At 36.7% G+C, this 25,358-nt stretch overlaps 2 protein-coding genes across 3 annotated transcripts; one reads left to right on the top strand and one right to left on the bottom strand.

Annotated features, from left to right (window-relative positions):
* Positions 1–3,082: 3,082 nt before the first annotated feature.
* On the bottom strand, positions 3,083–4,114 carry LOC150110029 (uncharacterized). Its single transcript, XM_090398611.1, has one exon. The coding sequence runs from the start codon at positions 4,112–4,114 to the stop codon at positions 3,083–3,085; it is 1,032 nt and encodes a 343-aa protein (XP_090254737.1).
* Positions 4,115–15,189: 11,075 nt separating this feature from the next.
* On the top strand, positions 15,190–20,362 carry LOC150110028 (uncharacterized). Of its 2 annotated transcripts, none has more exons than XM_090390780.1 (2): positions 15,190–15,305; positions 18,963–20,362. In XM_090390780.1, the coding sequence occupies exon 2, from the start codon at positions 19,145–19,147 to the stop codon at positions 20,192–20,194; it is 1,050 nt and encodes a 349-aa protein (XP_090246906.1). In that variant the 5' UTR covers positions 15,190–15,305; positions 18,963–19,144; the 3' UTR covers positions 20,195–20,362. The 2 variants fall into 2 exon arrangements, with proteins under 2 accessions (XP_090246906.1, XP_090246897.1); XM_090390771.1 differs by lacking the exon at positions 15,190–15,305 and adding an exon at positions 15,378–15,552.
* The last annotated feature ends 4,996 nt before the right edge of the window (positions 20,363–25,358 follow it).

Genomic DNA, 25,358 nt, shown 5'->3' with positions numbered 1-25,358 from the left:
CTTTCTCCAGAAAAACTTAATATTCCCCTTCACAGTAAGTGCTGCCATTTAGAAATTCTAAAATAAATAAATAAGTAATTCGAACAAAAGCACATTGTGAATTTAGTATCTCCTCGTTACAATATTCTTTTTGTTTTTCTGTAAAATATTTTACGTGTTACAAGTAACAAAATTGTCAGAAAAGAAGCTCTAAGGCTACTCGGGAAAAAACTACATATGCGGTGGGGGAGAGGAAGGAAGGGAAATCAATTCTTTATTAGAAACATATCATTATGGATAAGCTTCTCTTGGAATTTCTCAAACTAAAAGAAAATGTATTTCCTACAGTCACTTGGTCATCCATATAGAGCCCAATATCTATGAGCTCTCATGCTATGAATAAACTACCATTGCACGAAAAGAGAGAGACATAACATTGAAGATGTTCGGAATGGATACATTCATTGTATGCATCCGATGAAATACTAAATTAATACATTTATGGCTTTCGCATTTTAATTTGTTTATTAACTGATGATCGTACTATGTTTTATTTGAAAATATCACTAAGAAATTACTTCGTGTGCCTTGTGTAATTATTTATTAATTTTTTATGCTTCTTGGACTTTAATCGGAATATGCTTTTCGTTTATGAAATTAAATCTATCATGAGCTGTACCTGCAAAAACTCCTTGGTTTATTGTTTAAGGTGGATGTTCCAAATAAATCCAAATTCCAAATAAATCTTTTATTTTGCATGAAATTATGCAACGAGGTTTGTGGTCATCCGTTGTCTAAAAATCTTTTGTAATTGTTTAAAAGTATATATATTTTTGTCATGAACATTACCAACTACAAAAACATAAAGAGATCCTTAAGGTGAGTGTCTCAATGGCTGGCTATTACTGTAATGTAATGCTGTTAATGCAAACAATTCAGTCCTCGTATGTGAGGAAAAATGTTACAACAAACGATACCAAGAGATACCATGGTTGAATTAATGCAGAAGTCATATATTTATTTATTTATTTATTTATTGGCTTCTGCAATTACTTCAATCACTTCTGGATCTGGCTCACACTGATGAATCCTCAGTAAAGATGGAAATCAGCCTGGCCCTTCCCACAATGCGTAGCATTATACACATCCGAAAGGATATGCTTTGCATCAAAATAAGGCAATCGATGCGAGGTCATCAGCTTTACAAGCCATATAAGTAGCCTGGTTGTGAATATACTTCAACCGCAACCATTGATTGTTCCAACTTGATTAAACAAGAATATAATTATTGGCAAGTTTAATTTAATTTATAACCAAGTGAGAGGAGAGCAATTAGACTGATAAATGACCCATCTCTTACCAACCTACTCCTCTCACTCTCACATAGGCGTTCAGTCTCTGTAATTTGTATATTCTACAAATATTTACATGGAAAATGCTCATCTGAAACAACATCAATAATTCCCCCACTTTGTACTGAGCCCATTGGAACACGTACAGCTGCTACCCAACATCCTTTCACAGGACACCTTGAAACTCACAGAACAAGTTTCTTTTCCTCCTCCTTCATCCCCGTTACTGCTGTACTGTAGAACAGACTTCCCCTGATGTATTTCCCAAGGAATACATACAGGCTTTCAAATCAAATGTAAACAAGTTTTTCCTTTCCCAACCCACTATCCTATAGTACCACTAAGGTCAACCTATAGTACCACTAAGGTACTATAGGTTGACCAGCCAACCTCTCGTATATGGGTCCAGCATAAAAATTTTTTAAAAAAAAGTGAAAAAACTTTTTTTCTAATCTTTGTGTTCCGTAAGAGATTTTTTTTTCCAAAATCGATCCAAGAATAAAGATACTTGCAAACTCCACTAAACACAAATTTTGCACTGCATGGTCTGATCACATGCACGCACACGAGCGCCCCCCACACACAAAGTTAAGTTAATAGGTAAAAGCATTATCATGGAGAAGTCCCCATCCATGGATTCACTGAAGTACCCTCTCTGATACCATGAGGAGACGTTTCAAAACCTTAAAAATAAATATTTAAACTATACGTATCGTTTTGTACAGATTTTTCTATACTTCACTGAGTCTCAAATATTACGAGATACAGGGCGTTGATCAGTTCCAAATGCTCTTGCGCTTCTCAAGTGAGAAGTTCATGAAGCAAACCTTCTTACCAACTGTTGAGAAAACGTCAGCATCACTAGAAAAACAGATTATCCAAGATTCAGTCAGTCGGTATTCATTTTTCATAAGAGCTTATATTTCATGTTATTCTTAATTTTCTAATTAAGAATATTAATTAGAAAATTAAGACTTAATTTTTTAATTTTTACTTAATTTTTTTTTCAAATTAATTTGTTGAAATTTTAATACACACACACATGAACTTTTTCATCTTCTCTGAATAAGAATTCCTCATATTATCAGTGTAGGTCCAGCCGTAAAACATGAAAGCCATTTTGTGAATATAAACTGTATTTTTATTCTCTGGATCTGGTATTTTCATCAACCATGTGAGACTTCTGCCTTGCTAACTGAAGGGCTCAAGTGGCCTTAAAAAAGGCCATGCCACGTTTTTTTGGAACAGAGTTCCCAACTTACATAATCCTATCCTTACCACAGTACCAGTATGCCATGAGGTTACAACCTTTGATAGGGGGAAAGTCATAAAAATCAAAGGGTAAGGATTATATATTTTATCTATGAGTGCGCATATAATAATTCTACACTTGATAGATAGATTCTACTGAAATTTAGTAATCAGAATCATTACTAAAATTTGCTGAGCTATGGAATCCTCTCAATATTCCTTCGCTCGAGCCATTTTAGTATCAAAATTATATGCTACAAAGCGAATAAATTTTTAGCTCATGTGTTGTGCAGCACATGAGCCAAAACTGGCTCTAAATTAAATTTATGTAATAATGAGTGATGTAATACAAAAGAATGCTATTGCAAAATGCATGTTTTTTTTTTCTCTTTGAACATTACCATGTTTGATTTTTATTTTATTTTTCCTAATTTTAGAAATCAACTTCTCAGCTTCACAGAATGAATATCTTCAGTTCAGCAGGAAACTAGATCCACCGTTTAATCTTCTTGAAGATCGACATATCTATGAAGAGCAAGTGGGAGATTAAGTCTTTTAATTCCGTCTGGAAGCTGCCAGTTTACATTCAAAACACGCCTGATGACGCATCGACACAAATGAGTTAGCTTGGAAGGACTCAAGAATCGTTCTTTCAAAAAAGAAGTCCATTTAAGTGTTCTATCAAGTACATTCATTGGAGATAAATCCCAATTCGGCCTTTTGTATTGCCAGAAATCATCAAAAGAACGATTAATCACCTTTTTTAAAGTGGCAACATCTAGCTGACGAGTAACCCGGAGAAGATAATGAACACACAAGATCCGACTTCGAAAAAAGTACCTCTGCTCCTCTTCAGGATCATTACCTTCACTGAGTATGAGCAATTCCATACATTTCAAAATATGATAACAACAGTAGTTTCGTATGCTCATTGAGTCACGTCTAAATCTCGCAGGATTTAGCTTACACCCCAACCTCAATAACAGTAATAGTAGATGGGGTCTACGTGGTGCAAAACTGAACAAGTAGAAACCAGGCATGCGCTCAGAGATTATGTCTAGAAATCGTTGATCAAAACTAAACTTCAGCCTGTTTGCATTGGCAACACGATGAAAATAGGATACAGGCGACTCCTGTACGGCCCGATTTTTAGGTAAATCCTTACCAGGCCATGCCCATAATGGGTGGATTTCAACTGGATACACCAGCTCCTGGTTTACGATGCCTTGAAAGCAGTCACAGTGATACAAACACAATAGAATTTCCTTTACGAGTCTCATGTTATCGATGTTCTTCCAAAAGGACACTTTAGCCAGAGTGTAAACCAAATCTTCACATTCGAAATCTTCGTATTCCATATGAAGCTGTTTCTTCCATTGGTAATATAGATCGATAACAGTTCGAAGGTTTTGTTCATCTACCTGTTTTGTTGACTGTTTGTCTTCTTTAGGAGATGCTAGAAGAGTAGCAACAGCTGAACCAATTTTATCATTTAAATCACTAGATGAGGTGCGGCCTTTTGGCCGAGCCATTCTGTGCTTAAGCACATAGGTAAGTTCTGCATTTGCATTTGAGGAAGTTTATTGTTTTATTACTAGCTCACTATTGCGTATCAATTATAGTTTTCTCAACAATGGTATTATGCGTTTATTCTCCAATGCCTACTTTTCTTTCTTAATGGAAAGGTGTGAATTCATAGCCCAGCGCTTATGGTTACGTACGATATAAGTGTAAAAAAGTCCAACAATTTAATATGAAAATAAAAATTACCTTAAGATTTAGGCTGACATTTACGCTCGGAACTGTTCATTTATTTACTGATGATGCAAAGTTGGGTAGAGCAATAGTGAATCCACGCGATGTCAAAATTTTGCAGGATGATTTGGATAGATTAGCAGACCGGGCTGAGGAGAATGGGTGTCAGTGTAATGCGGCAAAGTGTAATTTTATGCATTTTGGGATGAAAAGATTAGCAGCAGTATACCACATTGGTGGAACTGTACTCTAGAAAATGGATGAAGCCAGAGATTTGGGAGTGTAGGTGGAATAGGGGGTTGATGTTTAGGAGGCACATAGCAAAAGTGACTAAATCAGCTCATCAAATCACTTGGTAAGTGAAGAATACTTTGCCGAGCAGAGACAAGCAGGTTACTGTTTTACCTCTTTATCGAGCCTTGATAAGACCCCATCTTGACCACTGCCCAGATCTAGGTGCCAGAGATTCTTCTTGATGAGGAGGAGGTAGAAAGGATCCAGAGTGACTTGGCGAGTGACCAAGATGGTAGCTGGTCTATGGAGTGAACCTTACGAGAACCTTACTACCTATCAACCAATTTCTGTAACCCACAGAAATTGGTTCATAGGTGGAAAAGGGGTGATATGATTGAGACATTCAAATTACTGAAGGGTTTTTACAAGATTAATCCAGAAGAAATTTTTCAGAACAGGTCTGGTGGTGGGAGAACTAGGGGCCATCCATGGAAATTGAGCAAGAGTGTAGTTAGCAAGGATGTTAGAACTAGGGTTTTTACTTGGAGAGTGGTGAGTGAGTGGAATAAGCTGCCAGAGCCTGTTGTAGGTGCAATGACTGTAAATGAGTTCAAAGCAAAGTATGATAGATACTGTGCGAATGATGAATAGCTGTTCTTGACATGATGTTTAGGGCATCCCTCGATGAGTCTGTAGTATCCTTGGAGTTGCCCGTAATAATAATAATAATAATAATATTATTATTATTATTATAAATTTCCAGAAGCTTCGGTCAGTTAAAGATCATATGGAAGTGGCAGGGTTTTTTCCTCTGGAAATTCGGTTTTATCCGCAAAACATGCAAATCAGCTAGAAGAACACACGCAATTTGCAGATATAATACGCAGGCTTGATAACTTTAGTTGTTTCAGCCGCAAATCCAAAACAAACAAACATCAACTAAAACAACGCTTTTGACACTACTTTCAAAATGGAAGAAAGGCTTTTAGGAAATTCTTTCAGTTCGATTCCGAATTAGTCCATCTCTGATTTCATTAAGTAATTACCTAGGCAAGGATTTTACTTTCATAAAATAATTCGTAATACCATACTCAGAAGAACTGACAAAAGAATACACACACACTATTCAGCAGTAGGAACTTGAGATAGCAGCAGTTGCCTGTCATATCTACGATGTGTGTGTGTGTGTGGCTATTAAATAACGAGACTGATTGCAAAAATGTGGTTTATTATTACAACTGTACAACTTAATTGTTATCGCCTTCATCATACTCCCTTCCTCGATCTATACACCGTTGCGTACGGATTTTCCATTGTTGAAAACAGTGCTGCAAGTCATCAGTTTTTATCTGCTTCAGTAGCGCTGCCGTTTTCTCCTTTACCTCATCCACTGACTGAAAATGGGTGCCCTTCACTGTGGATTTTAACTTTGGAAAAAGATAAAAGTCGAATGGAGCTAAGTTCGGTGAGTAAAGTGGATGGTCCAACACTGGATCTCCTTATCAGACAAATATTCTTTTACAGACAGTGCACTGTGATTTGGAGAGTTGTGCTGATGGAGAATCCAAGCGTCGTTCTCCACAGATCGGGTCTCTTCTTTCTCACTCGTTCTCTCATCTTGGCCAGAACCTCAAGGTAATAATGATGGCTAACTCTTTGACCCTCTGGTACCCATTCAATCATTACCACCCCATTGATATATATAAAATGATCAGCATTGCCTTCAGTTTTGACTTGTTCATACTTGCTTTTTCATACTCGGTGATGTGGGTTTTCCAGTGCATCGATTGTCTTTTTATTTCTGGATCGTACTGGAAAATGCACGTCTCATCACATGTGATGATCTTCTCCTGCAAGCCTGGCTCCGCTGTCAGCTGTTCCATGATGGATGAGGTAAAGTAAAAAACGTCGGAGCTACTGAAACAGATAACACCTGATGACTTGCAGCACTGCTTCCAACAATGGAAAATTCGTATGCAACGGTGTATAGATCGAGGAAGGGAGTATGATGTTGGAGTGTGATGAAGGCGATAACAATTAAGTTGTACAATTGTAATAATAAACCACATTTTTGCAACCAGTCTCGTTAAAGATTTATTTTTAATCGAATATTTACTCGAAATAATCATTTACAGAGTTCCATTTGCGTTTGCCAGCGTCCAAACCACTGAAAAATCAATTTCTGACAAGACTGAGAGTGTAGTAAATGCGAAGGCAAGGTTCAATAAACTTTGTGAGATATTAAGGACCTCCCACGATACATTTTTTGCTTCCATGAAGGTCTAATGATGAAAAGTAAGATTGTATATTCAGAGTTATTGGTAACACTCACCTCATCCTTGTTTTTTCTTTCCCAAGAAACGTTTCCCTAAGCTTAATGTGCTGTCCATGACTGAAATACCATCAACCAAATATTAGTTTTAAATTTTTTTAAAGTATATAAAGACCAAATATGAATAGTTTAAATGGACACATGAAACAAAAAGTACGGTGCCTAGAAAAAGAAAAATTTGGTTTGAATACTTCAGTTTTACAATGAACGTTTCAAATAATCTCCAACACTAGTTATAACGGTAACTTTACCGCTATATTCTTATAAAAAACAAGAACGTTAACATTATATTTTCCTTACTTGGATAGAATTGTAGTATGCAAGAGCGTCCGCATTTAAAATTTCTCCTTCCAGAATTATTATTTTATTTTTTTATTTTTTTGCGTTTCACGCAGTGAAGTTTCCTGTTCCTGATGCTAGTTCTTCATGTGTTGTATTTACTTGGGACTTGTATGCCTGCATTTTCTAGACTGGTTTTCATAAATTAAGATACAAAGAGAAAAATCACGATAATTTTTTATACAATTCGGAGAAAAGCAGCATGATATGAGATGTGAAAGAAACACCTACTTAAAATTGTAAACAAATACTTTAATTCTATAATAAATCGATACATGAAGACAAACGATCAAAAACAAGAGGTCAAAGTATCTCAGTAAGGAATTTGGTCACCTCTCTCTCTCTCTCTCTCTCTCTCTCTCTCTCTCTCTCTCTCTCTCTCTCTCTCACAGCACTACAGCTCTCGCAACGATGTTCCATTCCACTTTATAATGGTGTTTGTTCGGGAGCTTAGTTGGTAACAAGAACCATTGCTCCAGCAAAGCTCTCCTAATACCCTCAAGGTTTTGGGGAAAGGGGAGGAGGGATTGAGAGCAGCAACACGTCTATCTAGAGCATCCCAGACATGCTCAATAAGATTAAGATTAGGATACCTGGCTGGCCAGTCCATGCGTACAAGATGCCTCCCCAACCATCACACTACCTCTACCATAATAATTGTCCATTCACGGACATTCACGCCTGTTATCGCTTTGTAGAGCAAATTGGGATTCGTCTGTTAACAATACCGAATCCTATTGGTCTTGGGTCCAGCTGACATGAAGCCTGGCCCATTTCGAACGTTCTTTCCTGTGCAGTCGGGATAAGGGAACTCAGACTAATGGTTGACTAGCATACGAACCAACTATTTTAAGCCTTCTGCGCACACTAGAAGCAGATACCAATGTTCCTGTAGCCGACGCTAGGTCACATCTTACCTGATTCGAGAAAGCACTCCTGTTTCGTAGAACAGCTAATCTGAGATATCGATCAACTACTGCGGTTGTAGCAGTAGCCTTCATTCACTGTATCCCCCAGGATGCCGTTTGTGACTTGGAATCAGGGCTGAATTTGCACTTTTTCCGCGGCATAGAGTGCTCTGACCCCCCCCCCCCCTCACTGTTTAGGCCATTAAATTGGCTCTACTTTTTCGGGACCCCCAGCTAGAGCCTCGTGCGCCAGTGCACAAGTACGGCTCTGATTGGAATTAATTCCACAGTCTGAACCGAGGAACGACTCGAATGCATCTACTAGCTACTTCCACCTGACTTTGGCCGGCTTCTAGTCTTACGATGGCTCATCACCTGAATTCATCGGTTAAATGATGAGTTTTTGCAGCAATATCCAAGAGTTTTGCTATCACGAAATGTCTAATTCTCACTTCACACAGGAAAAGGAAAATCATTCGCAACGTCCTTTCCGTAGCTGATTTGCGTATACTGCTTAAGACACTCATTTGTATATGATAATCAGCCTCAGCCTCGCTTTTTACACAGTGTATCTAATTTTCAAAGTCCGCCCACCCCCGAATCATCGCGAATTTTCTCTTTGTTCCTAAATTTACGAAAACCAGTGTATTGAGGCAATTTAAACAAATACGGTGATACTAAAAATCTTTAAAAATGCGGTTAATAGGGAATCAGTTTTAGTGTAAAATTTTACAAAATAATTATTCCGTTCCAGCTAGATGGAATTTAATGAAATTTCTCATTTAAAATAATTACTCAAGAAATTTCAGTTCATATGTTTAGTAGCAGGGCCGACTCTAGAATTTTTGTCACCCTATGCAATCCATTACTTGCTGCCCCAACACCAACCTCAAATTAACTTTTGGAATTTTGAAAACCTTTATGTTCAACATTAGCTTCATGACCATTAATTTTAAATATAGTACCATTAATAGTAATGAACTAATAAAGTGATTAGAATACTGCATATTCATAAAATAAACCATCGACTTCATCAACTGACAATTAAATGAAATGTAGTAATAATTTATTACTTAAATATACTGAACGATCTTCACTTGTACAATGGTGAACTGTTGAGTTACACTTAACTATAGAATGTACACGTTATAGTTTTAGCACTATTTTCACATTATTTTAATTAGAATTTATATTGTTTTTAGTGTCTACTGATTAAAAATACATTTTTCTTGCTTTCATATTTGCAAAATCAAAAATTAGGTCTGCATAGTCTAATTTCTGACCGATTTCATGTTCAATTGAAATCATGGCAAGACCTTCCAATCTAGTTTCGGCCATTGTTGAGCGTAAGTTTTAATAAGATTCAGTTTTGAGAAACTACGCTCACCACTTGCAACCGTCACAGGCAATGTCAGTAATATTCTTAGGGTGACAGCGACATTCGGAGCAAAGTTATTTTCAATAATAAAACGAAAAACTTCAATTGGCGCGTATTTTCTGGTACTAATTTGGACACTACTTTCAGTTCATCACATAGCTCAATTGCATCGATGTCTCTATTTTCTTCATGTGTTAAAACGGCTTCTAGGTTTTTACAATTGTCTAAGAGCTCATTTGTCGTCTCAGATTTTAATTTAGAGATGTTATGTAAAAATAAAAAATGTGAACTGTGATGTTCCAAGTGCTCGAACCTTTCTTCAATAGAATTAGTTCAACATCAATAATAAAAAAGAAAACCTCAACTTTGAATTTTGTTTGGGGATCTAAAATAGGTTCATCTCTTGCTTCATAATCATGCTGCTTTTTCCGCTGACGCAATCTGGTACTTTCGAATGTTGGTTTCAAATCAGCATCAGCATCGACTTTCTCAGCTAATGTTGTAGCATCGACAAGAAAATTTTGAAATGATTTATCATTTCTGAGACTCTTAAGACTTTTGAGAACATTACCCACTGTTGTTATGGCGCTAGACAATTCCATCTTTATGCTTTGCAACAGTTTACTTGCAACATTAATTTCATTTAAAACATAGTGTCATATAACCAGACAACATAAAAATTTAAAGTCTCTAAGTTTTAGAGCAAGGGTTTTAGCTTCGTGTCTCGCCATTTTGTCTACTGACTCATCATCAGCAATTTCTATCAGTGCATAATAAAACTCCTCAATATAGTCTTAAAGGACGAATAGCGTCGATTCTAGATTCACCAGCGAGTTGTACTTAATGGCTTGGGCATTAGGGTTGTAATATGTGTCTTAAGGATTCCCCAACTCAGCGTTGACGCTGAGAAAAATACATACAATTTCTGAACCGTTTCAAAAAATGAAATCCCTTCTCTAGATGACATTGCGGCATCATTGACCACCAAGTTGAAAGAACGAGAACAGCAAGGGATATAAAAAGCTCTTGGGTTCAAGTCCCTAATGCGTTGTTGAACTCCTGAATGCTTTCCTTTCATGTTTGATCCATTGTCATAACCCTGGCCACGCATGTTTGTGATTGGAATATTCATGTCTGATAATTTTCTTACGATACATTCGGTTAACGCTTAGCCTGTAGTGGCTTCTATAGGAATGAAACCAAGAAAATGTTCATGAATGTTGATATCAGTTGCATCCGTATTAACAAATCTTACAATTAATGTTAATTGTTCAATGTGGCTTACATCGGGAGTACAGTCTGCAACTATGCTGTAATATTTAGCTTTCTCAACCATAGAAATTAATTGTTTTTTATGGTTCCAGAGAGGAGAACAATCAATCCATTTTGAATATTTTCCCCAAGATAATGTTGAGCCGAACCACAAGCTACTCTCATTAAATGTTCAGACATAGCACTGTCAAATCTGGCAATCAGTTCAGCAAGCTGTAAAAAATTTCCATTATTAGGGTCATATAAATTATCAGACGTTCCACGAAATGGTAAGCATTGTTGACCCAAGAACTGGACAACAGCAATTAGGCGTTCTATTATGCTCCTCCAGTGCCGAATTTCGGAATTTAATAACTTTTGCTGTATTGAATCAATTGTCTGTTCTAATTTAAGCCTGGACGATAATTCAATCCACTTTTTATGGGACTCCAAATGGTTTTTGGATTTCTCGTGTTCATTAAGATACACATATAAATGACCTCAATCATTATACCCATCAGTAGTGAATGACATTATATTACTGAAAAACAACTTACAGCAGAAACAAAATACAGAATCTTTTTCTTTTGAATACACTAACCATGATCGATTAATATGTTCTCCATTGCTTAGTTCCCTGGCGTAAAAATTTAATGAAAATTTCCTACCATTAGAGCTGCGCGGAAAAATGAAATCACTGTTTGGTTTCTCAGGCGGGCCCTTTTTTTACCATTTCCAGCCTTTCGGCTTAAAGAAGGATTCCATCTAGCTGGATCAGTGTACCTATCAAGTTCATCACTTAAATCTCTAGATTCGGAAATTGTCATATCAGTCTCATTTTTCGAGATTCCTTGCAATGTCTATGTTTCTGGGATCCGAGTTAGAAGTACTTGCCATGAGCTCAGAATCATTGGTTGTGGTACATTTACTTATTTCCTCCTGCCCTACATCAGCTGATTCAGTTTTTAGATATTTAAGTAAAGTCCCGCTATGTTTTTGAATATCACGTTCTTTTTCAGTTTCCGATATTCTGCAACTGATAGTTTTTTCTTTTATCGGACATTGTAATCTATTTTAAAAAAAAAAAATCAGCTAACGCCTTTTTATTCCCGTATACGGGAGTAGGCGAGGCCAGTTAGCCCTATCTATCTATTTGAATATTAAAATTGTTTTAAACCCTACAATAAAATATTATTATTAGTATGGTATTATTTAGTAATTAATGGTGGTTGAAACACTGTACTAACTACTAATTTACATAAAACTAAAAAAAAAAAAATCTTATCACTGTAACAGTCACTAACACTGAGCAAAATCAACTTTCCTTAATACACACCCAAAAACAAGTGAAACGTTCTGGAGATTACAATATCGACGGCCGTTACTCTAAGAGAGGGACTCAGTGAAAATTTCAATTACTTCGTATATGACCCGTTTTCTAGTAACGTGTCTTGCCTTAGGCAGTAATTCATATAATCGGATTAAGTTCCAAGTTCCCGTGTTTAGTTCACAATGTATGCATACCCAATACTATGAATTATCATCATTAATACAACTAACAACTACAAATTTTTACAAATATATTACACAAAATAGTGGCACACAACAGTAGGTAATATTTGAACATTTATTCTGATGAACAAAATTGGCCTTGGGAATGGCAGATTATGTTAACCTCTGAATGAGATACTATGATATTATAATTCTTCTCATTCAAAATTTAACACCAGCTATCAGTGGGAAATTCAATTCATAGTAAGTTAACAAGCACAAGATGGAAATATAATATCGCATAATGAACTTTTAAATGCAGTTTTATTGCAGACTCCATTGTTGCGTGTGCAAGGAATAGAGAGGAGAGACGAGAGGGAAAGAGAGTAAGCGAAGAATGACTCACATAGCTTCGATTATAGTTCGCCCACCGTTTGTAGGTCCCTGCTTAGCGTCTTTCCAAGAATAGTCGATTCATGCTGAAGGTCGATTTATACCGAAGAGCATTACGCGAGTATCATTGGTCGACGGATTGTCGGAAATAGAAACAGCATCATGGGCATAAGTCACTGGTCAACTTATTATAAAAACTGCGATCTTACTCAATATTATTATATAAATAAATAATAAATCAGCTAACGCCTTTTTATTCCCGTATATACGGGAGTAGGCGAGGCCATTTAGCCCTATCTAACTTTTGGAGACTGAGTGGGCAGTTCAATCTCCACTGGTACCCAATCAGAGACAGATGGCCCAAAGTTATCACTAATTAAGCGGTACGCAGTGAAGAGAGACGGCTCAAATGTGCCGCCATCTCGTGGTCCCTAACCCTAACACAATATATTTAATGTCTGAAATAATGTGGGTTCTACGGTCGATTTTCTTGAGTTTACAGGACGAAAAACCCGAGTTTCCGGGAGGAAAAACCTGGTTGCCCGTGCCAGAGATCGACTAACTCAGGAACCGGTCGAAAAAAGGGTTAGAAAAATTTCCTCTAGTCGCCGACTAGACTCGAAATGAAGTCTTCCTTCGTGCGGACAAGCGCGGTGGTGTGCAAACGCCACATCCACTGAGCTACACAGGCTTGGTTATTATTATTATTATTATTATTATTATTATTATTATTATTATTATTATTATTATTATTATTATTATTATTATTATTATTATTATTATTATTATTATTATTATTATTATTATTTATTCCACATCTTCATTTTATTCACTTTCATTTTAGCCGCTCCCCCCAAAATTGTCGCCCCGTGGAAATGCACGCGTTGCACCGTCGGTAGAGTCGGCCCTGATTGCGGCAATTTAAACAAATACGGTGATACTAAAAATCTTTAAAAATGCGGTTAATAGGGGATCAGTTTTAGTGTAAAATTTTACAAAATAAGAATTCCGTTCCAGCTAGATGGAATTTAATGAAATTTCTCATTTAAAATATAATTACTCAAGAAATTTCAGTTCATATTTTTAGTAGCTAATTAATAATAACTTAAATAAAAGAGCCAATAGGCTTCACTTCGGCGATGTAACATTATTTAAATTACTCACTGACAAGACCTCAATAAAGGTCGAAACTGGTCTGGGTAGTGAACTTCCACCATAATGTATAACATCATACATCTCCTAGGAGATGTGTTTTACATTATGGGAAATACTAAGAATAGTGATCAAAACTTTATCCACCTTTGCTACGAGTTGCCCTAGTGTTGAACTACGTGCTTTAGCTTGCGCTACAATCCGCCGAAACTTTTATTATAGTTTGCTATATTCGGCATGAAAGTCTTTGATTCCGATCTTTGAGTATCTTATTCGGCTTTGAAATAATGTGGGATTTAATATCCCTTAATTTAAATAATTAATAATAAAATATTTTGCAATGATGTTACAAATAACTGTCTACAGTATTTTAGCCAAGAGCATAAATTGTTAGACATTATTAAAAATAGGTGTGTTTTCAATGGCATTCCTGCCTGGTGACGTAATTGATTATATAAAAAAAATGAACCTAGAGCAGTTATTTTATTTTATTTATTCTTTTACATATCATGTTATTATTTATTGAAATGCGTTGTTTTTATTATCATTCGTAACTTGTATTATGTTTCGAGTAAATAGCATAATCAATATTAATAGCGATACTAAATGACGAAATTTGTGTGTTTGGAAGCCAGATTCTGGTACTAAAATGTTCCCCAATCCGATTCAAACCAAAATTTAGGTGACTCGACAAATCTTAGTATGGAATTCTAAATATCAAACTTTATTAAATTCTAACCAAGGGATGGAGGAAGTTATTATTATTATTATTATTATTGTTATTATAAAAACCTCCATGGAGTCAGAGACTCATCGTGGTCTCTGATTACCTTGCACTTTTCCAAATGCTTTGCATTATTATTATTTTAAACTGGAAATGATCGAATTTAAACGAAAACTAAAGTCTGGACAAATGTTCGTAAGATTCTCTATATTTTTATTTTTTATTAAAAGTATAAAAAACCGCATGTTTTACTAAAAGTTCGTCAGCCAGAGTGTAATATTTATGTAATTTTCAGTGAAAAAACAAACGAATCGGGAGATATTTAGGAACTTTACAAATCTTAACTAAAAATTAATGTTTCATATTAGCCTTTTTTTAGTTACGCTTTCAGAAAACTAAATACATTCACCTGAAAGCAGTCATTTCTTTTATACCATCTTCATTATTAATTACAAATAACAAATGGCAGCTTGCCACCTAATTCACTTTTTTATTTTGTATCTGACTCCTAATCATTTGTAGTTTCTTTCCGAGTACTCACGAACGCCATCTATTTATATCTTGCAACCAACAAGGACCTTCAAACGCTAATTTTAAATATAAATTCGAGCGCATGCTCAAGATACTATGACGCAGTTAACAAAAAATATCACAAATTGCATTGTATTCGGTAAAACCATTTAAATTCGAGAAACTAACTATTCAAGCAGTACTTCACGATGAATCATAGAATTTCTAACGTACATGCGTATCAATCTAATAAGCGGTAAGTTTAATTTTAACATTCGCGCATGCCAATTGATGCGTGCTCTTCTTTGCTTGCAGTTATCAGACAGGCTTACCGACGTTCATTACCAATCACAGGAATGCACAAAATCGCACTGTCATATCGCTACGTAATTAACAGATTTTTGTCTTGCGAGGCTATTCCGTCGTGCGCAATATATTTGTTTATCTTTGCAGTTAATGTTAAGATTAGCTTTCAGCAACGAGAGAACTATTTTGAGGCAGCGGTGAGTAGCGAAAATTTCGGATTATTTGGCTACTAGCAAAATTTTTGCTCGGGTTTACTGAAACATAGTGTTTTGGTGTTGTTCCAATAACTTATTTTTTATCAACAAGTTATTGTTGATAAAAACTCTTAAAAATCAACAATATTATCTATCCTTATGGTTATTTCCAATGAAGCTAATGTAACTTCCTTTTTAGCCAATTGTGTCGATTACTTGATATAATTGCTCTAAAAATCGCATCTTTCTTTCTCCCCTAACCGTAATTATTACAATAATTTATATTTATAATTAATATTATAATATTAATGTTATTTTAATATTTATTTTTTATATCTTTATATCTTAAATATAATTATTATAATAACAGTATGTTATTATAATAATTATAATAACATACTGTATTTAGATAATTATCTAAATACAGTATGTATTATAATATATCGGATTATTTAAGTCTGTTTACACAAGCATGGCTTTTGTTTTCATTACGACTGTTTATTGTGTGTGTGTGTGTGTGTGGAGGTGGGAGGGAGTAACATAACTTTTCTCTGTGTCTTGTAAGTTTGTTTCTTCTCTTTTGGTTTTTCCTGGCGACGTTTATTAGTGAACTCAGCTAGTTTCATCTTCTCAGTAGCAGTCAGTGTTGTGCCATTGGTTTCAGCGGAGGAAAATCTAGAGTGCTGTCTGTGGTGGGACACTTCTTGTCCATGTCATAAGAATGGAGGGGGGGGGGTCTTGTGACTGGTTCATTGGTATCCTCACATTACTTCTGCGTGTGTGTAATACAGACAAAAGATGGCTTTTTTTAACGTAGTCTACAAGGAATGTTGCTGTGTTTTAGGATATGTTTAGTTTCAGTCAAGTTCCTGCATTTTGTTCGTGAAAATTCTACGCCTAGATAGGCGCAAGTGCCACACCTAAAAACGTGTCTTCTGAACTCTACAGAGCTGATGATCACGAAACTGGGGACAGGGATTGCTCCCCACTTCTAAAATATACAATGAATGATTTCGTCACCATTTCTTATATACTCTGACCTGTCCATTTTGACTATTCTTAGAGACCGCTGATCATAAGTGGAGCGATTTTCACTCCAGCACAGTCAAATACCTTCAGTTATTTATTTACGATTGCTAGATCTTTTACAAACAATGCGATATCCCCCCCCCCCCATAAGGAGTGAGTTCATAAATAGTCTTTGATTCTATTATGCTACACTTAAAGCTTAGCAATCCTTTTTCAATTTCTGATTCTACTTTGAAGCCAAGAGTTCTCCCAATGGGCAGAAGTGGCTCCAAACTGTTATAAAACAGGAGATTCTGTAAACCGCTAAATAAAAAACAAGAAAGGTAAAAAAAGAAAAAAAAAAGGAATACAATCCTTTGTTAAGGATAATTCCGAGACGATTAGCAAAAGAAAACCAACTGGTAAGAAAACCTGCCAGCGAAATAAAGGGGGGGGGGAGAGACTGCTGAGAGACAGGGCTTGTCTTGCCTCTTATCTCTGCCAAATGTTTCCCAACAGCAGAAACGTTCTGCAAGAGGCGGCAGACCACTGTCAGGTTCAGTACGAGAAAAGGTCGGTTAGAAAGCAAACCAACGATCTTTCCTGAGGCAGGACTGAATTGACTGACCCATGAATCCGTGGCTGAAATTCTTATCGGTAACAGTTAATAAGAGGTCAGGAACTATACCCAGCGCTCAGCCTAGCCACATGTCAAAGATAAAGCTTTAATCGACGATTCACCCTTGTCATTCTAAATGGCCCGCCTCAAACCCAAAAGTTTTTGGGATTTGCGGAGGGCGTTAGCTGAAACGTGCTCACTAAACGTTAGCTAAGATAGATGTTAGAAATATAACGACATTGTGGAGTTACCTTTAAACGATGCCACACTTTAGGATATAGGGCAGGGGTGAAGAGCGACAATTTGCTGAAGGTATATCAAGAGCAATGCTACTTCACAGAGGAATGAAAATATTGTTTAAAAAAGTGTTGAGATGGATTGAATTTTGGACTAAATTTGAATTAGTCGTAATTAGGGATCGTCTTAATTTATGTGGCCCCTCTTAGGGATGGGAATCGGGAAAAATATCACAGGCGAGGGTAAAATGTTAGAAATATTGCTACGTCATAAAAGAACATTTTGATTATTCGACCTATGAACAACATTTTAACATACCTTAGCATAAGCAGATCCACTGTTTTAGACGGTCTGGTTGACCGAAGATATATATATATATATATATATATATATATATATATATATATATATATACTAGGGGATCCCCCCCCCTGTGACGCCTACGGCGCCCAACCCCCCGAGTTCCGGACTGGTAGGCTGGTTCTCCTTGAATTCTGATGACTCGAATTTAAGACTCGAAAGGGATTTCAACCCTCCCCCGTTGCCTACGGCGCCCAATCCCCCGAGTTCCGGACTAGTAGGCCGGTTCTTCTTGAATTCTGATGACTCGAATTTTGAATACTCGACACTCAGGGGTAGCCCCTGAGTTTCAAAAAGTTTCAAATAACTTGACAAAAAACGTGACACAAAAACGTTACAAAAAAAGTCTTATCATTTTATATTATAGGGTAGATATATGGTCTGCGCAGTTAGCCGAGTGGGGTTTTTTTCCCTCCTGCAAGCAGGCAAACTGGCTCCGTGAACACACGCTTCTACAGACATAGGATACCTCCAGGAATAAGGAGTAACCAACCTATTCCGTAGGATTCGGCTCCGAATGCCTACATCGAACATAAAAAGTGTAGTTCGCGTGAGCGTAAATCAGGATCAGGATGATGTGTGTGTGTGTGTGTGTGTGTGTGTGCGCGCACACACACACACACATATTGAATACATTCATTAACGTAAAGATAAGGGAAGCCATTGCTTTTTCACTGCTACTATGCCAAAGCGTGGTTGATAGGAGAAATAAAATGAAAACTGATTGGAACTACGGCGAGGGAACAAAGGCATCGAGAGGAGACTACTAAGTTTATTTATTCACTGCGCGTTTTTTTTTTTTTTTTCTGATTTGTCTGTGGAGAATCCGCCCAGGAATTCTAATCGAGGTTTTTCCAGCCGAAAGGACCTTGTTACAATCGTGTACTTCAATTGCGGATTCATATGTGTGTGTGAGAGGGAGAGAGAGAGAGAGAGCAATGAACAGCGTGATTCAAACTGCCATTGCTTTTTCTCGGAGAAAAACAATGCATTTGATGCATCAATGTACTTGATTTTTTTTAATATTAAAGGTGATTTTTCTTTTCGTAAAATGTACTTTGAGAAATCGCAATTCAGGATTAATTCCAAAATAAATGCAGTAATATTACATTTATTTAAACCAATTTAAACAATATCAAGCAATTAAATAAACAGGAATAAGAATTTATTTGTTTTATGAATTTTGCAGACGACTTATCACCAACGGTCTTTTCCTAAAGGGTGCTACTAATTAGGATTACTGTGTTGAAGCACCGAAGAACCACGGGGAATGTGTTATTGTCAATCATCATTGTTATAAGCCACGGCATACGAAAGAAATATTGCAATGTGGAATGTGAAGAAAATGATCCATGTTGACATCCCTCTCCAATGGCTCAAGCATCGGATAGCAATGATAAGTCACTAAAAATTTCGCATTTAAGACAAAACATTTGCTCGGCTGTTAAAGTGCTTTTACTGTCCACGTTAAATGAATCACAATATGATAAACAGATTGACGAACAAAACATCCGAACTGTTGTGAATTTATATAAAAGATGGAAAGCCGAAGCGTGTGGAAAATTTGTGGACTACGAATTTGAACAATTTATTTATTCCCCCGCTAAATTGTGCTTCTGGAAGAACATTAATAACTTGAGTTTATTGAGAGAAATTCTCATATGTTTGTACAACTGTGATGGCTTTCAAGCCATCTTTAGACAGGAACTCTCCTATCCCGGTAAGATAGACCCGTTGTGGGCATGGTTTAGACAAGATGAACTTAATTCTAGAACAGTGCCGGAGTCTCCCGTATCCTATTTTAATCGTGCTGCCAATGCAAACAGGTTGATTTTTGGCCACGGAGAAAGGTTTATCGACGTCATCTCTCACGGTCTTCCCGAATTACTGAAGTGCAACATCGTGGCTTTTAGGCCTAACCTAACAATATTATTGCTAAGACTCGGCGGCACCTTGAATTCAAAGAGCTTCAAGAGTAACTGGGAAACTGTTGAAAGTCGTATTTGTTACCTCATTTTGTTCTGCCTAGAAGAAATCATACTCAGGGAAGATCGGACGCCTCAAGACAAAGAGATTTCCCATTTCCGAGACAGAGCTAGGTGCGTTCAATTTCTTCTTTGCGTGACCCCTCAACTCACAGCTGGAACTTTACAAAGCGTCATTGATGAAAAGTTCATTGGATGGTGGACGACAAGCAGACCCGCGTGGGATTTTTCTGTCATGAGCGTTCTTGATAGAACCGAAAACTGGATCCCTCTGTTGAAGCAACGATGTCTGAATCCATCAGAACTAACCCATCTGTGTAAGTGCGTCATTAGACGTACCCTATACGAAAACTGGAACCTTCCAGATGGTATCCAGAGACTTGATCTCCCTTGGAGGGCTCGCAGATACCTCGATCTTTTGAAAGACCAGTTGTGAGTTCGAGTCCACCTTCAGCAGGGCCAATAATGCAAAACTGACAAGTACAGTTGCAAAAGAGTTGATTCTTGTATTTCCAAATGCTGTTAACTTTCCATTTTCAATGCTAAATTGTACTATACATCAAAGTGAGTCTAGTCTTAATAAATAAATGAAATATTCCTTGTTCTTTCTGGTGCAGTGATTTATTTACGCTTTTTGCTACAGATTTCTTACAAATTTTTCTATATATTACAAATTTATGCTTGTTTCAGACAGAGGTATATGTACGATATTTTTAAAGGGTTTACCAATATTTATTTTGTTTTCTATTAGAAATAAAAATGCAACTTATATATACTTGTAAATTTCTTTGAATATTTGAAACAGGTTAGCTAAAATACTAAAAAAAAAAAAACATAAAATATACCTTTAAATTATTCATATTAAAGTATTATTATTTTAAATTATTTAATTAATAATTATTAATTAAATAATTAATTAATTGAAATAAAAAAATAATAATCATTTAATATGAATAATTTAAAGGTATATTTTGTTTTTTTCAGAATTTTAGGAAATGAGCTAACCTATTTCAAATATTCAAAGAAAATGAATAATTATTAAGGGTGGCGTCCAACTCGTTACATCTTTCTTAAGTAACAGAAAGTTCAGAATTAAAATAGAAGGAATCAGATCCACCGAAAGAAAAATTACGGCCGGTGTTCCCCAAGGATCCCTACTATCTCCTCTACTCTTCTCCATATACATGGAAGACTTCCCCAACTTATCACCAACCATCACTGCACTCTATGCCGATGACACAGTCATCATGGCTAGATCCCTCAGACCAAAACTCGCAACCAAGAAACTTCAAATCGCAGCCAACACCCTAGAAAGCTGGTACAGCAAATGGCGAATAGCAATGAATCCAACAAAAAAGTACTGCAGTATTATTCAGCAGAAGGAAAACAGAACCTGAAGACAACATTCAAATGTTTGGAAAAATAATCCCCTGGCAGAAGACAGCAAAATACCTAGGAGTACACCTGGACAGGAAATTAAATTTAAAGACGCACACCGACTACATCATCACAAAGGTCAACCAGACCATAGCACAGATGTACCCTCTCCTAAACAGGAAAGGCTTCCTAAACCAAAATAACAAAATCCTCATATACAAGACAGTAATAAGACCCCAATTAATCTACGCCTCACCAGCCTAGGGACACGACAGAAAGAAACATTAAAAAATTGCGAACAACTCAGAACAAGTGTCTCAGGATGGCACTAAACGCACCCTGGTTTGTCAGAAAACGCTCAACTTCATCGCGATATTAAACTACCAAGCATCAAGACATTCATGAAAACCGTCGCAGAAAAATTCTTCGCCATAACAAAAAACCACAAGAACCAATTACTAAGACAGTAATTGGTTCTAGCATCAAACTACAGCCCAACAGACCACTTCAAACACAGAAGACCAAAAGCCGCCTTAAAATGAAAACCACTAAAAAAGCCCACCAAGAGCGGGCATAATACCCACCCAGCTGCCTCAAGTAAAATAGAGATAAAGGGATAAAGAACCAAAGGCTCACTACATCTACCACAGAAGTTAACAGTTAACAGTAACAATAATTATTAAATTGAAAGGAAAGATGGCGGCTCGCTTGTTAGTGTTGTGATTACGATAAGACGATTTCAGTTTTGATTCCAGGTAGCTATCGCGGATTAGGAGTTAAGATTAGGATCAGCTGAGTCGTATAAAGCCCAGAGAATGCAATATCCTTTAGTTTGACCAATAATGTCTTGAGTTTTGGTTAAGATTTGGTAAGTAATTTTGTTCGGAAAACTTTTAACTGCAAAATTTTGCTACCTATGCTGGTAGATCGATTTTATCTACGGGATATTTACATTGGGCTCTAGGACCCATTTCTCAAAGTTTATTCTGACAGAGTTATTACCTCCTATCAGACATGTCAAAACCCCTCAATGAAAGCACATTCGAAGAAGTTTACAGAGAATTTCTAAGATTAGGAAAACTATTGAGCGACAACTGGCTAGGGAAAGTAAAGCTGTTAAATACATTCTTCCCCCTACAGCAGTCACAGAGGATAGGATGGATGCTTTAATGATGGAAGTATGTTGACTTAAACAGAATTAAGACCCTCCACGAATATAGAAGATGCTGCATCGATAGATAATACTCCGCAGTTTTTGGAAACCAACACAGAATTCCAAATGGTCAAAAAGAAAGGAAAATCTCCTCTACTGCAGATACACCCAAAACAGCAGAGATAGAATGAACTTAAAGAAAGGGTACCCTCCAGTCATCCTAAGGGCCAAGGAGCACTGGACGTCCGTTGCATCCGCACTGAAATCTTCAGATATCACCTTCATGAAAGCCACAAACACAGAAGAAGGAATACGCATACAACCTAAAACGTCATCAGACTACAGAAAAATAACCAAACTTCTAGACAACAACAACAACCTGCCATACCACACTTTTGCACTCAACAGTGAGAAAAATTTAAAAGTAGTATTAAGGGGAGTTACTGAAACATTACAAATAGAAGACCTCACTGCAGACCTCCAATTTAAGGGATATAGCCCAATGAAAGTCAGCTGAAGGCGGAGAGCTGATAAAACATCCTATCCTCTAATTCTGGTGGAAATAAACAAAGACCAAAAACACATATACAATCTCCAAACCATCTGTGATCTAGTCATAAAAGTTGAGGCATTGAAACATAAATTAACTACAACCCATTGTTATAGATACCAGAAGATTGGGCACGCACAATGATGCTGCAAGGCTGAATTTCGTTGCGTGAAATGTGGTGGCAAACACGCACCAAATGAATGCTATAAACCCCTCACACTTCCAGCAAAGTGTGCAAAGTGTGCAAACTGCGGAGGACCACACCCTGCAAACTATAGCGGCTGTATAGCATTTCTCCCAAACCAAAAAATACAACTCAAAACCAGTAAACCTCTTCAAGAATGCACGTCCTCCTATCAAACCGTAGTCTCCACAAAGGATTGAAGATCGCATGCTGAAGTTACAAGATCAACCTTCCAAAAAGATCCAAAACCAAATCAGTCACAGCAAACCAACAAACCTATCCTACTGAACATAACAAGCCACTTAGGTGAAATGCTTGCTGAACTCCGACAAACCAACCCAACTCAAGAAGCCAAGGATATCATCTTAAGGCACACACAATCACTCTTTATGGAAATTCTTAATGGATAAGCCTAAAAGAAAACCGAAATAGTTACAGATTGTTTCATGGAACGCAAATGGTTTATCTATCAAATTACAGAGTTTGCAGCAGAAACCCAAGCAGACATCATCCTCATAAATGAAACACATCTTCGTCCAAGGGACAAAATCAGAATCAACGGTTATAGCGCGCTTACCTTACAGACAGATGCTTTGCTAGAGGTGAAGGCACTGCCATCTTTGTGAAAAGAAACATAAAACATAATTCAATAGCCTAATCCCAAACAGAACACATGGAAACTACAGGAATAGAAATACATATGGAAAACACCAGCAGTATTACGATATATGCAGCCGAATTAAAAAAAACAAAAAACAAATAAAAAAACTCCTTGAATCTGACTTAGATATGATAATAAATACAGGCAGAGCAGTGATTATAGCTGGAGATTTTAATGCCAAACATTGAGTCTGGAATAACAGCAGAAACTCAAATATTAACGGAAGAATACTCCACTCTTACACCACTTCAAGAAATATAACAGTAATAGGACCCACCGAACCCACACATTACGGAGCAACCGGACGTACTAGCAACCTGATGTACTAGATATAGCTATATTAAAAAACATAGCACACAGCTATCAGATACAAGCAATCAACGACTTAAGTTCTGATCATAACCCCATCATATTACAACTAGGCACCATACAAGATTTAACGGAAAACACCGCCATATTTATAAATTGAAAACAACTTCCCTCAGCCTTCCAGGAAAACCTTGGTTCAATACCGCATATAACATCTGCCGAAGATATAGAAAAAAAAAACAGTGAAAACTCTTGAAAAACAACTACTGACAGCTATAACATAGGTAACAAATATAACGAAATGTACACCATCAAATAAACTCCCAGAGGATATAAAATGTCTTATCCAAGGGAAAAACAGATTAAGAAGACAATATCAAAGAACAATGGACCCAGTGGATAAACAAGCAGTCAATAGAGCAACAAACAAGATTCGATATGCCCTAAAGGACCACCGTAACCAACTCTGGAATAACAAAATTCTCCAATTAAACACAGAGGATCAATCAATATGGAAAATGATGAAATCCCTTCGTTCAAAGCGTTTTACATTTCCTCCAATCCAAGGTGAATCTAATGTTGTCTACAACGACGAGGAAAAAGCTGAAGCATTTGCTGACAGTTTAGAAAAACAATGCAGCCCCAATTATATCAATACAGATATAAATTTCATAAGTAAAATTCACACCCAAGTGCGTAAAATAACTCAAAATGCCTCACTCCAATCCAATAACAAATTCGTGTCACCAACAGAAATATATAAAATTTTAAGAAAACTAATAACAAACAAGGTACTCAAGTTACTTTCCCGCAAAGGGGTTATGCATGTGGTAGCCATCATTAATGCCATCCTCGGCTAAATTATTTCCCAGAGCGATGGAAAATTGCCGACGTTTTGCTAATTCCCAAACCTGGAAAATATACACAGTTTCCTGAAATTTTTAGACCAATCAGCCTTCTTTCATGCATAGGTAAAATAGCCGAACATGTTATTCTCATACGGGTTCAAGAGGCAACAGATATCAGCCATGTCATTCAAGATGAACAATTCGGCTTTAGGAAATATCACTCCACAACGCTACAAATTTATAGAGTTATCGAACATAGTATTGGTGCCATTTATAGAGTTATCGAACATAGTGTTGGTGCCATTTACAAATTTATAGAGTTATCGAACATAGTATTGGTGCCATTTATAGATTTATAGAGTTATCGAACATAGTATTAACAGAGTATTGGTGCCATTCAAACCCAAGGGTATAAATGGCACCAATACTCTGGCGTAGTTTTCCTGGACATCACTCAGGCATTTGATAGCGTGTGGCATCACGGACTAATTTTTAAACTACACAAAGTTGGTATTCCA

This window comes from Typopeltis vanoorti, chromosome 1 (assembly GCF_054136105.1).
Source record: "Typopeltis vanoorti isolate ZY-2024b chromosome 1, IOZ_Tvanoo_1.0, whole genome shotgun sequence".
In the NCBI taxonomy this organism is placed as follows: Eukaryota; Metazoa; Arthropoda; class Arachnida; order Uropygi; family Thelyphonidae; genus Typopeltis; species Typopeltis vanoorti.
Note: the sequence above shows the minus strand (reverse complement) of the source record. Positions and strands in the feature narration are given on the sequence as shown.

Bases quoted from the DNA above. Each gene is read 5' to 3' on its own strand.
- LOC150110029 (XM_090398611.1), bottom strand. From the start codon at position 4,114: ATGGCTCGGCCAAAAGGCCGCACCTCATCTAGTGATTTAAATGATAAA.
- LOC150110028 (XM_090390780.1), top strand. From the start codon at position 19,145: ATGGCTCAAGCATCGGATAGCAATGATAAGTCACTAAAAATTTCGCAT.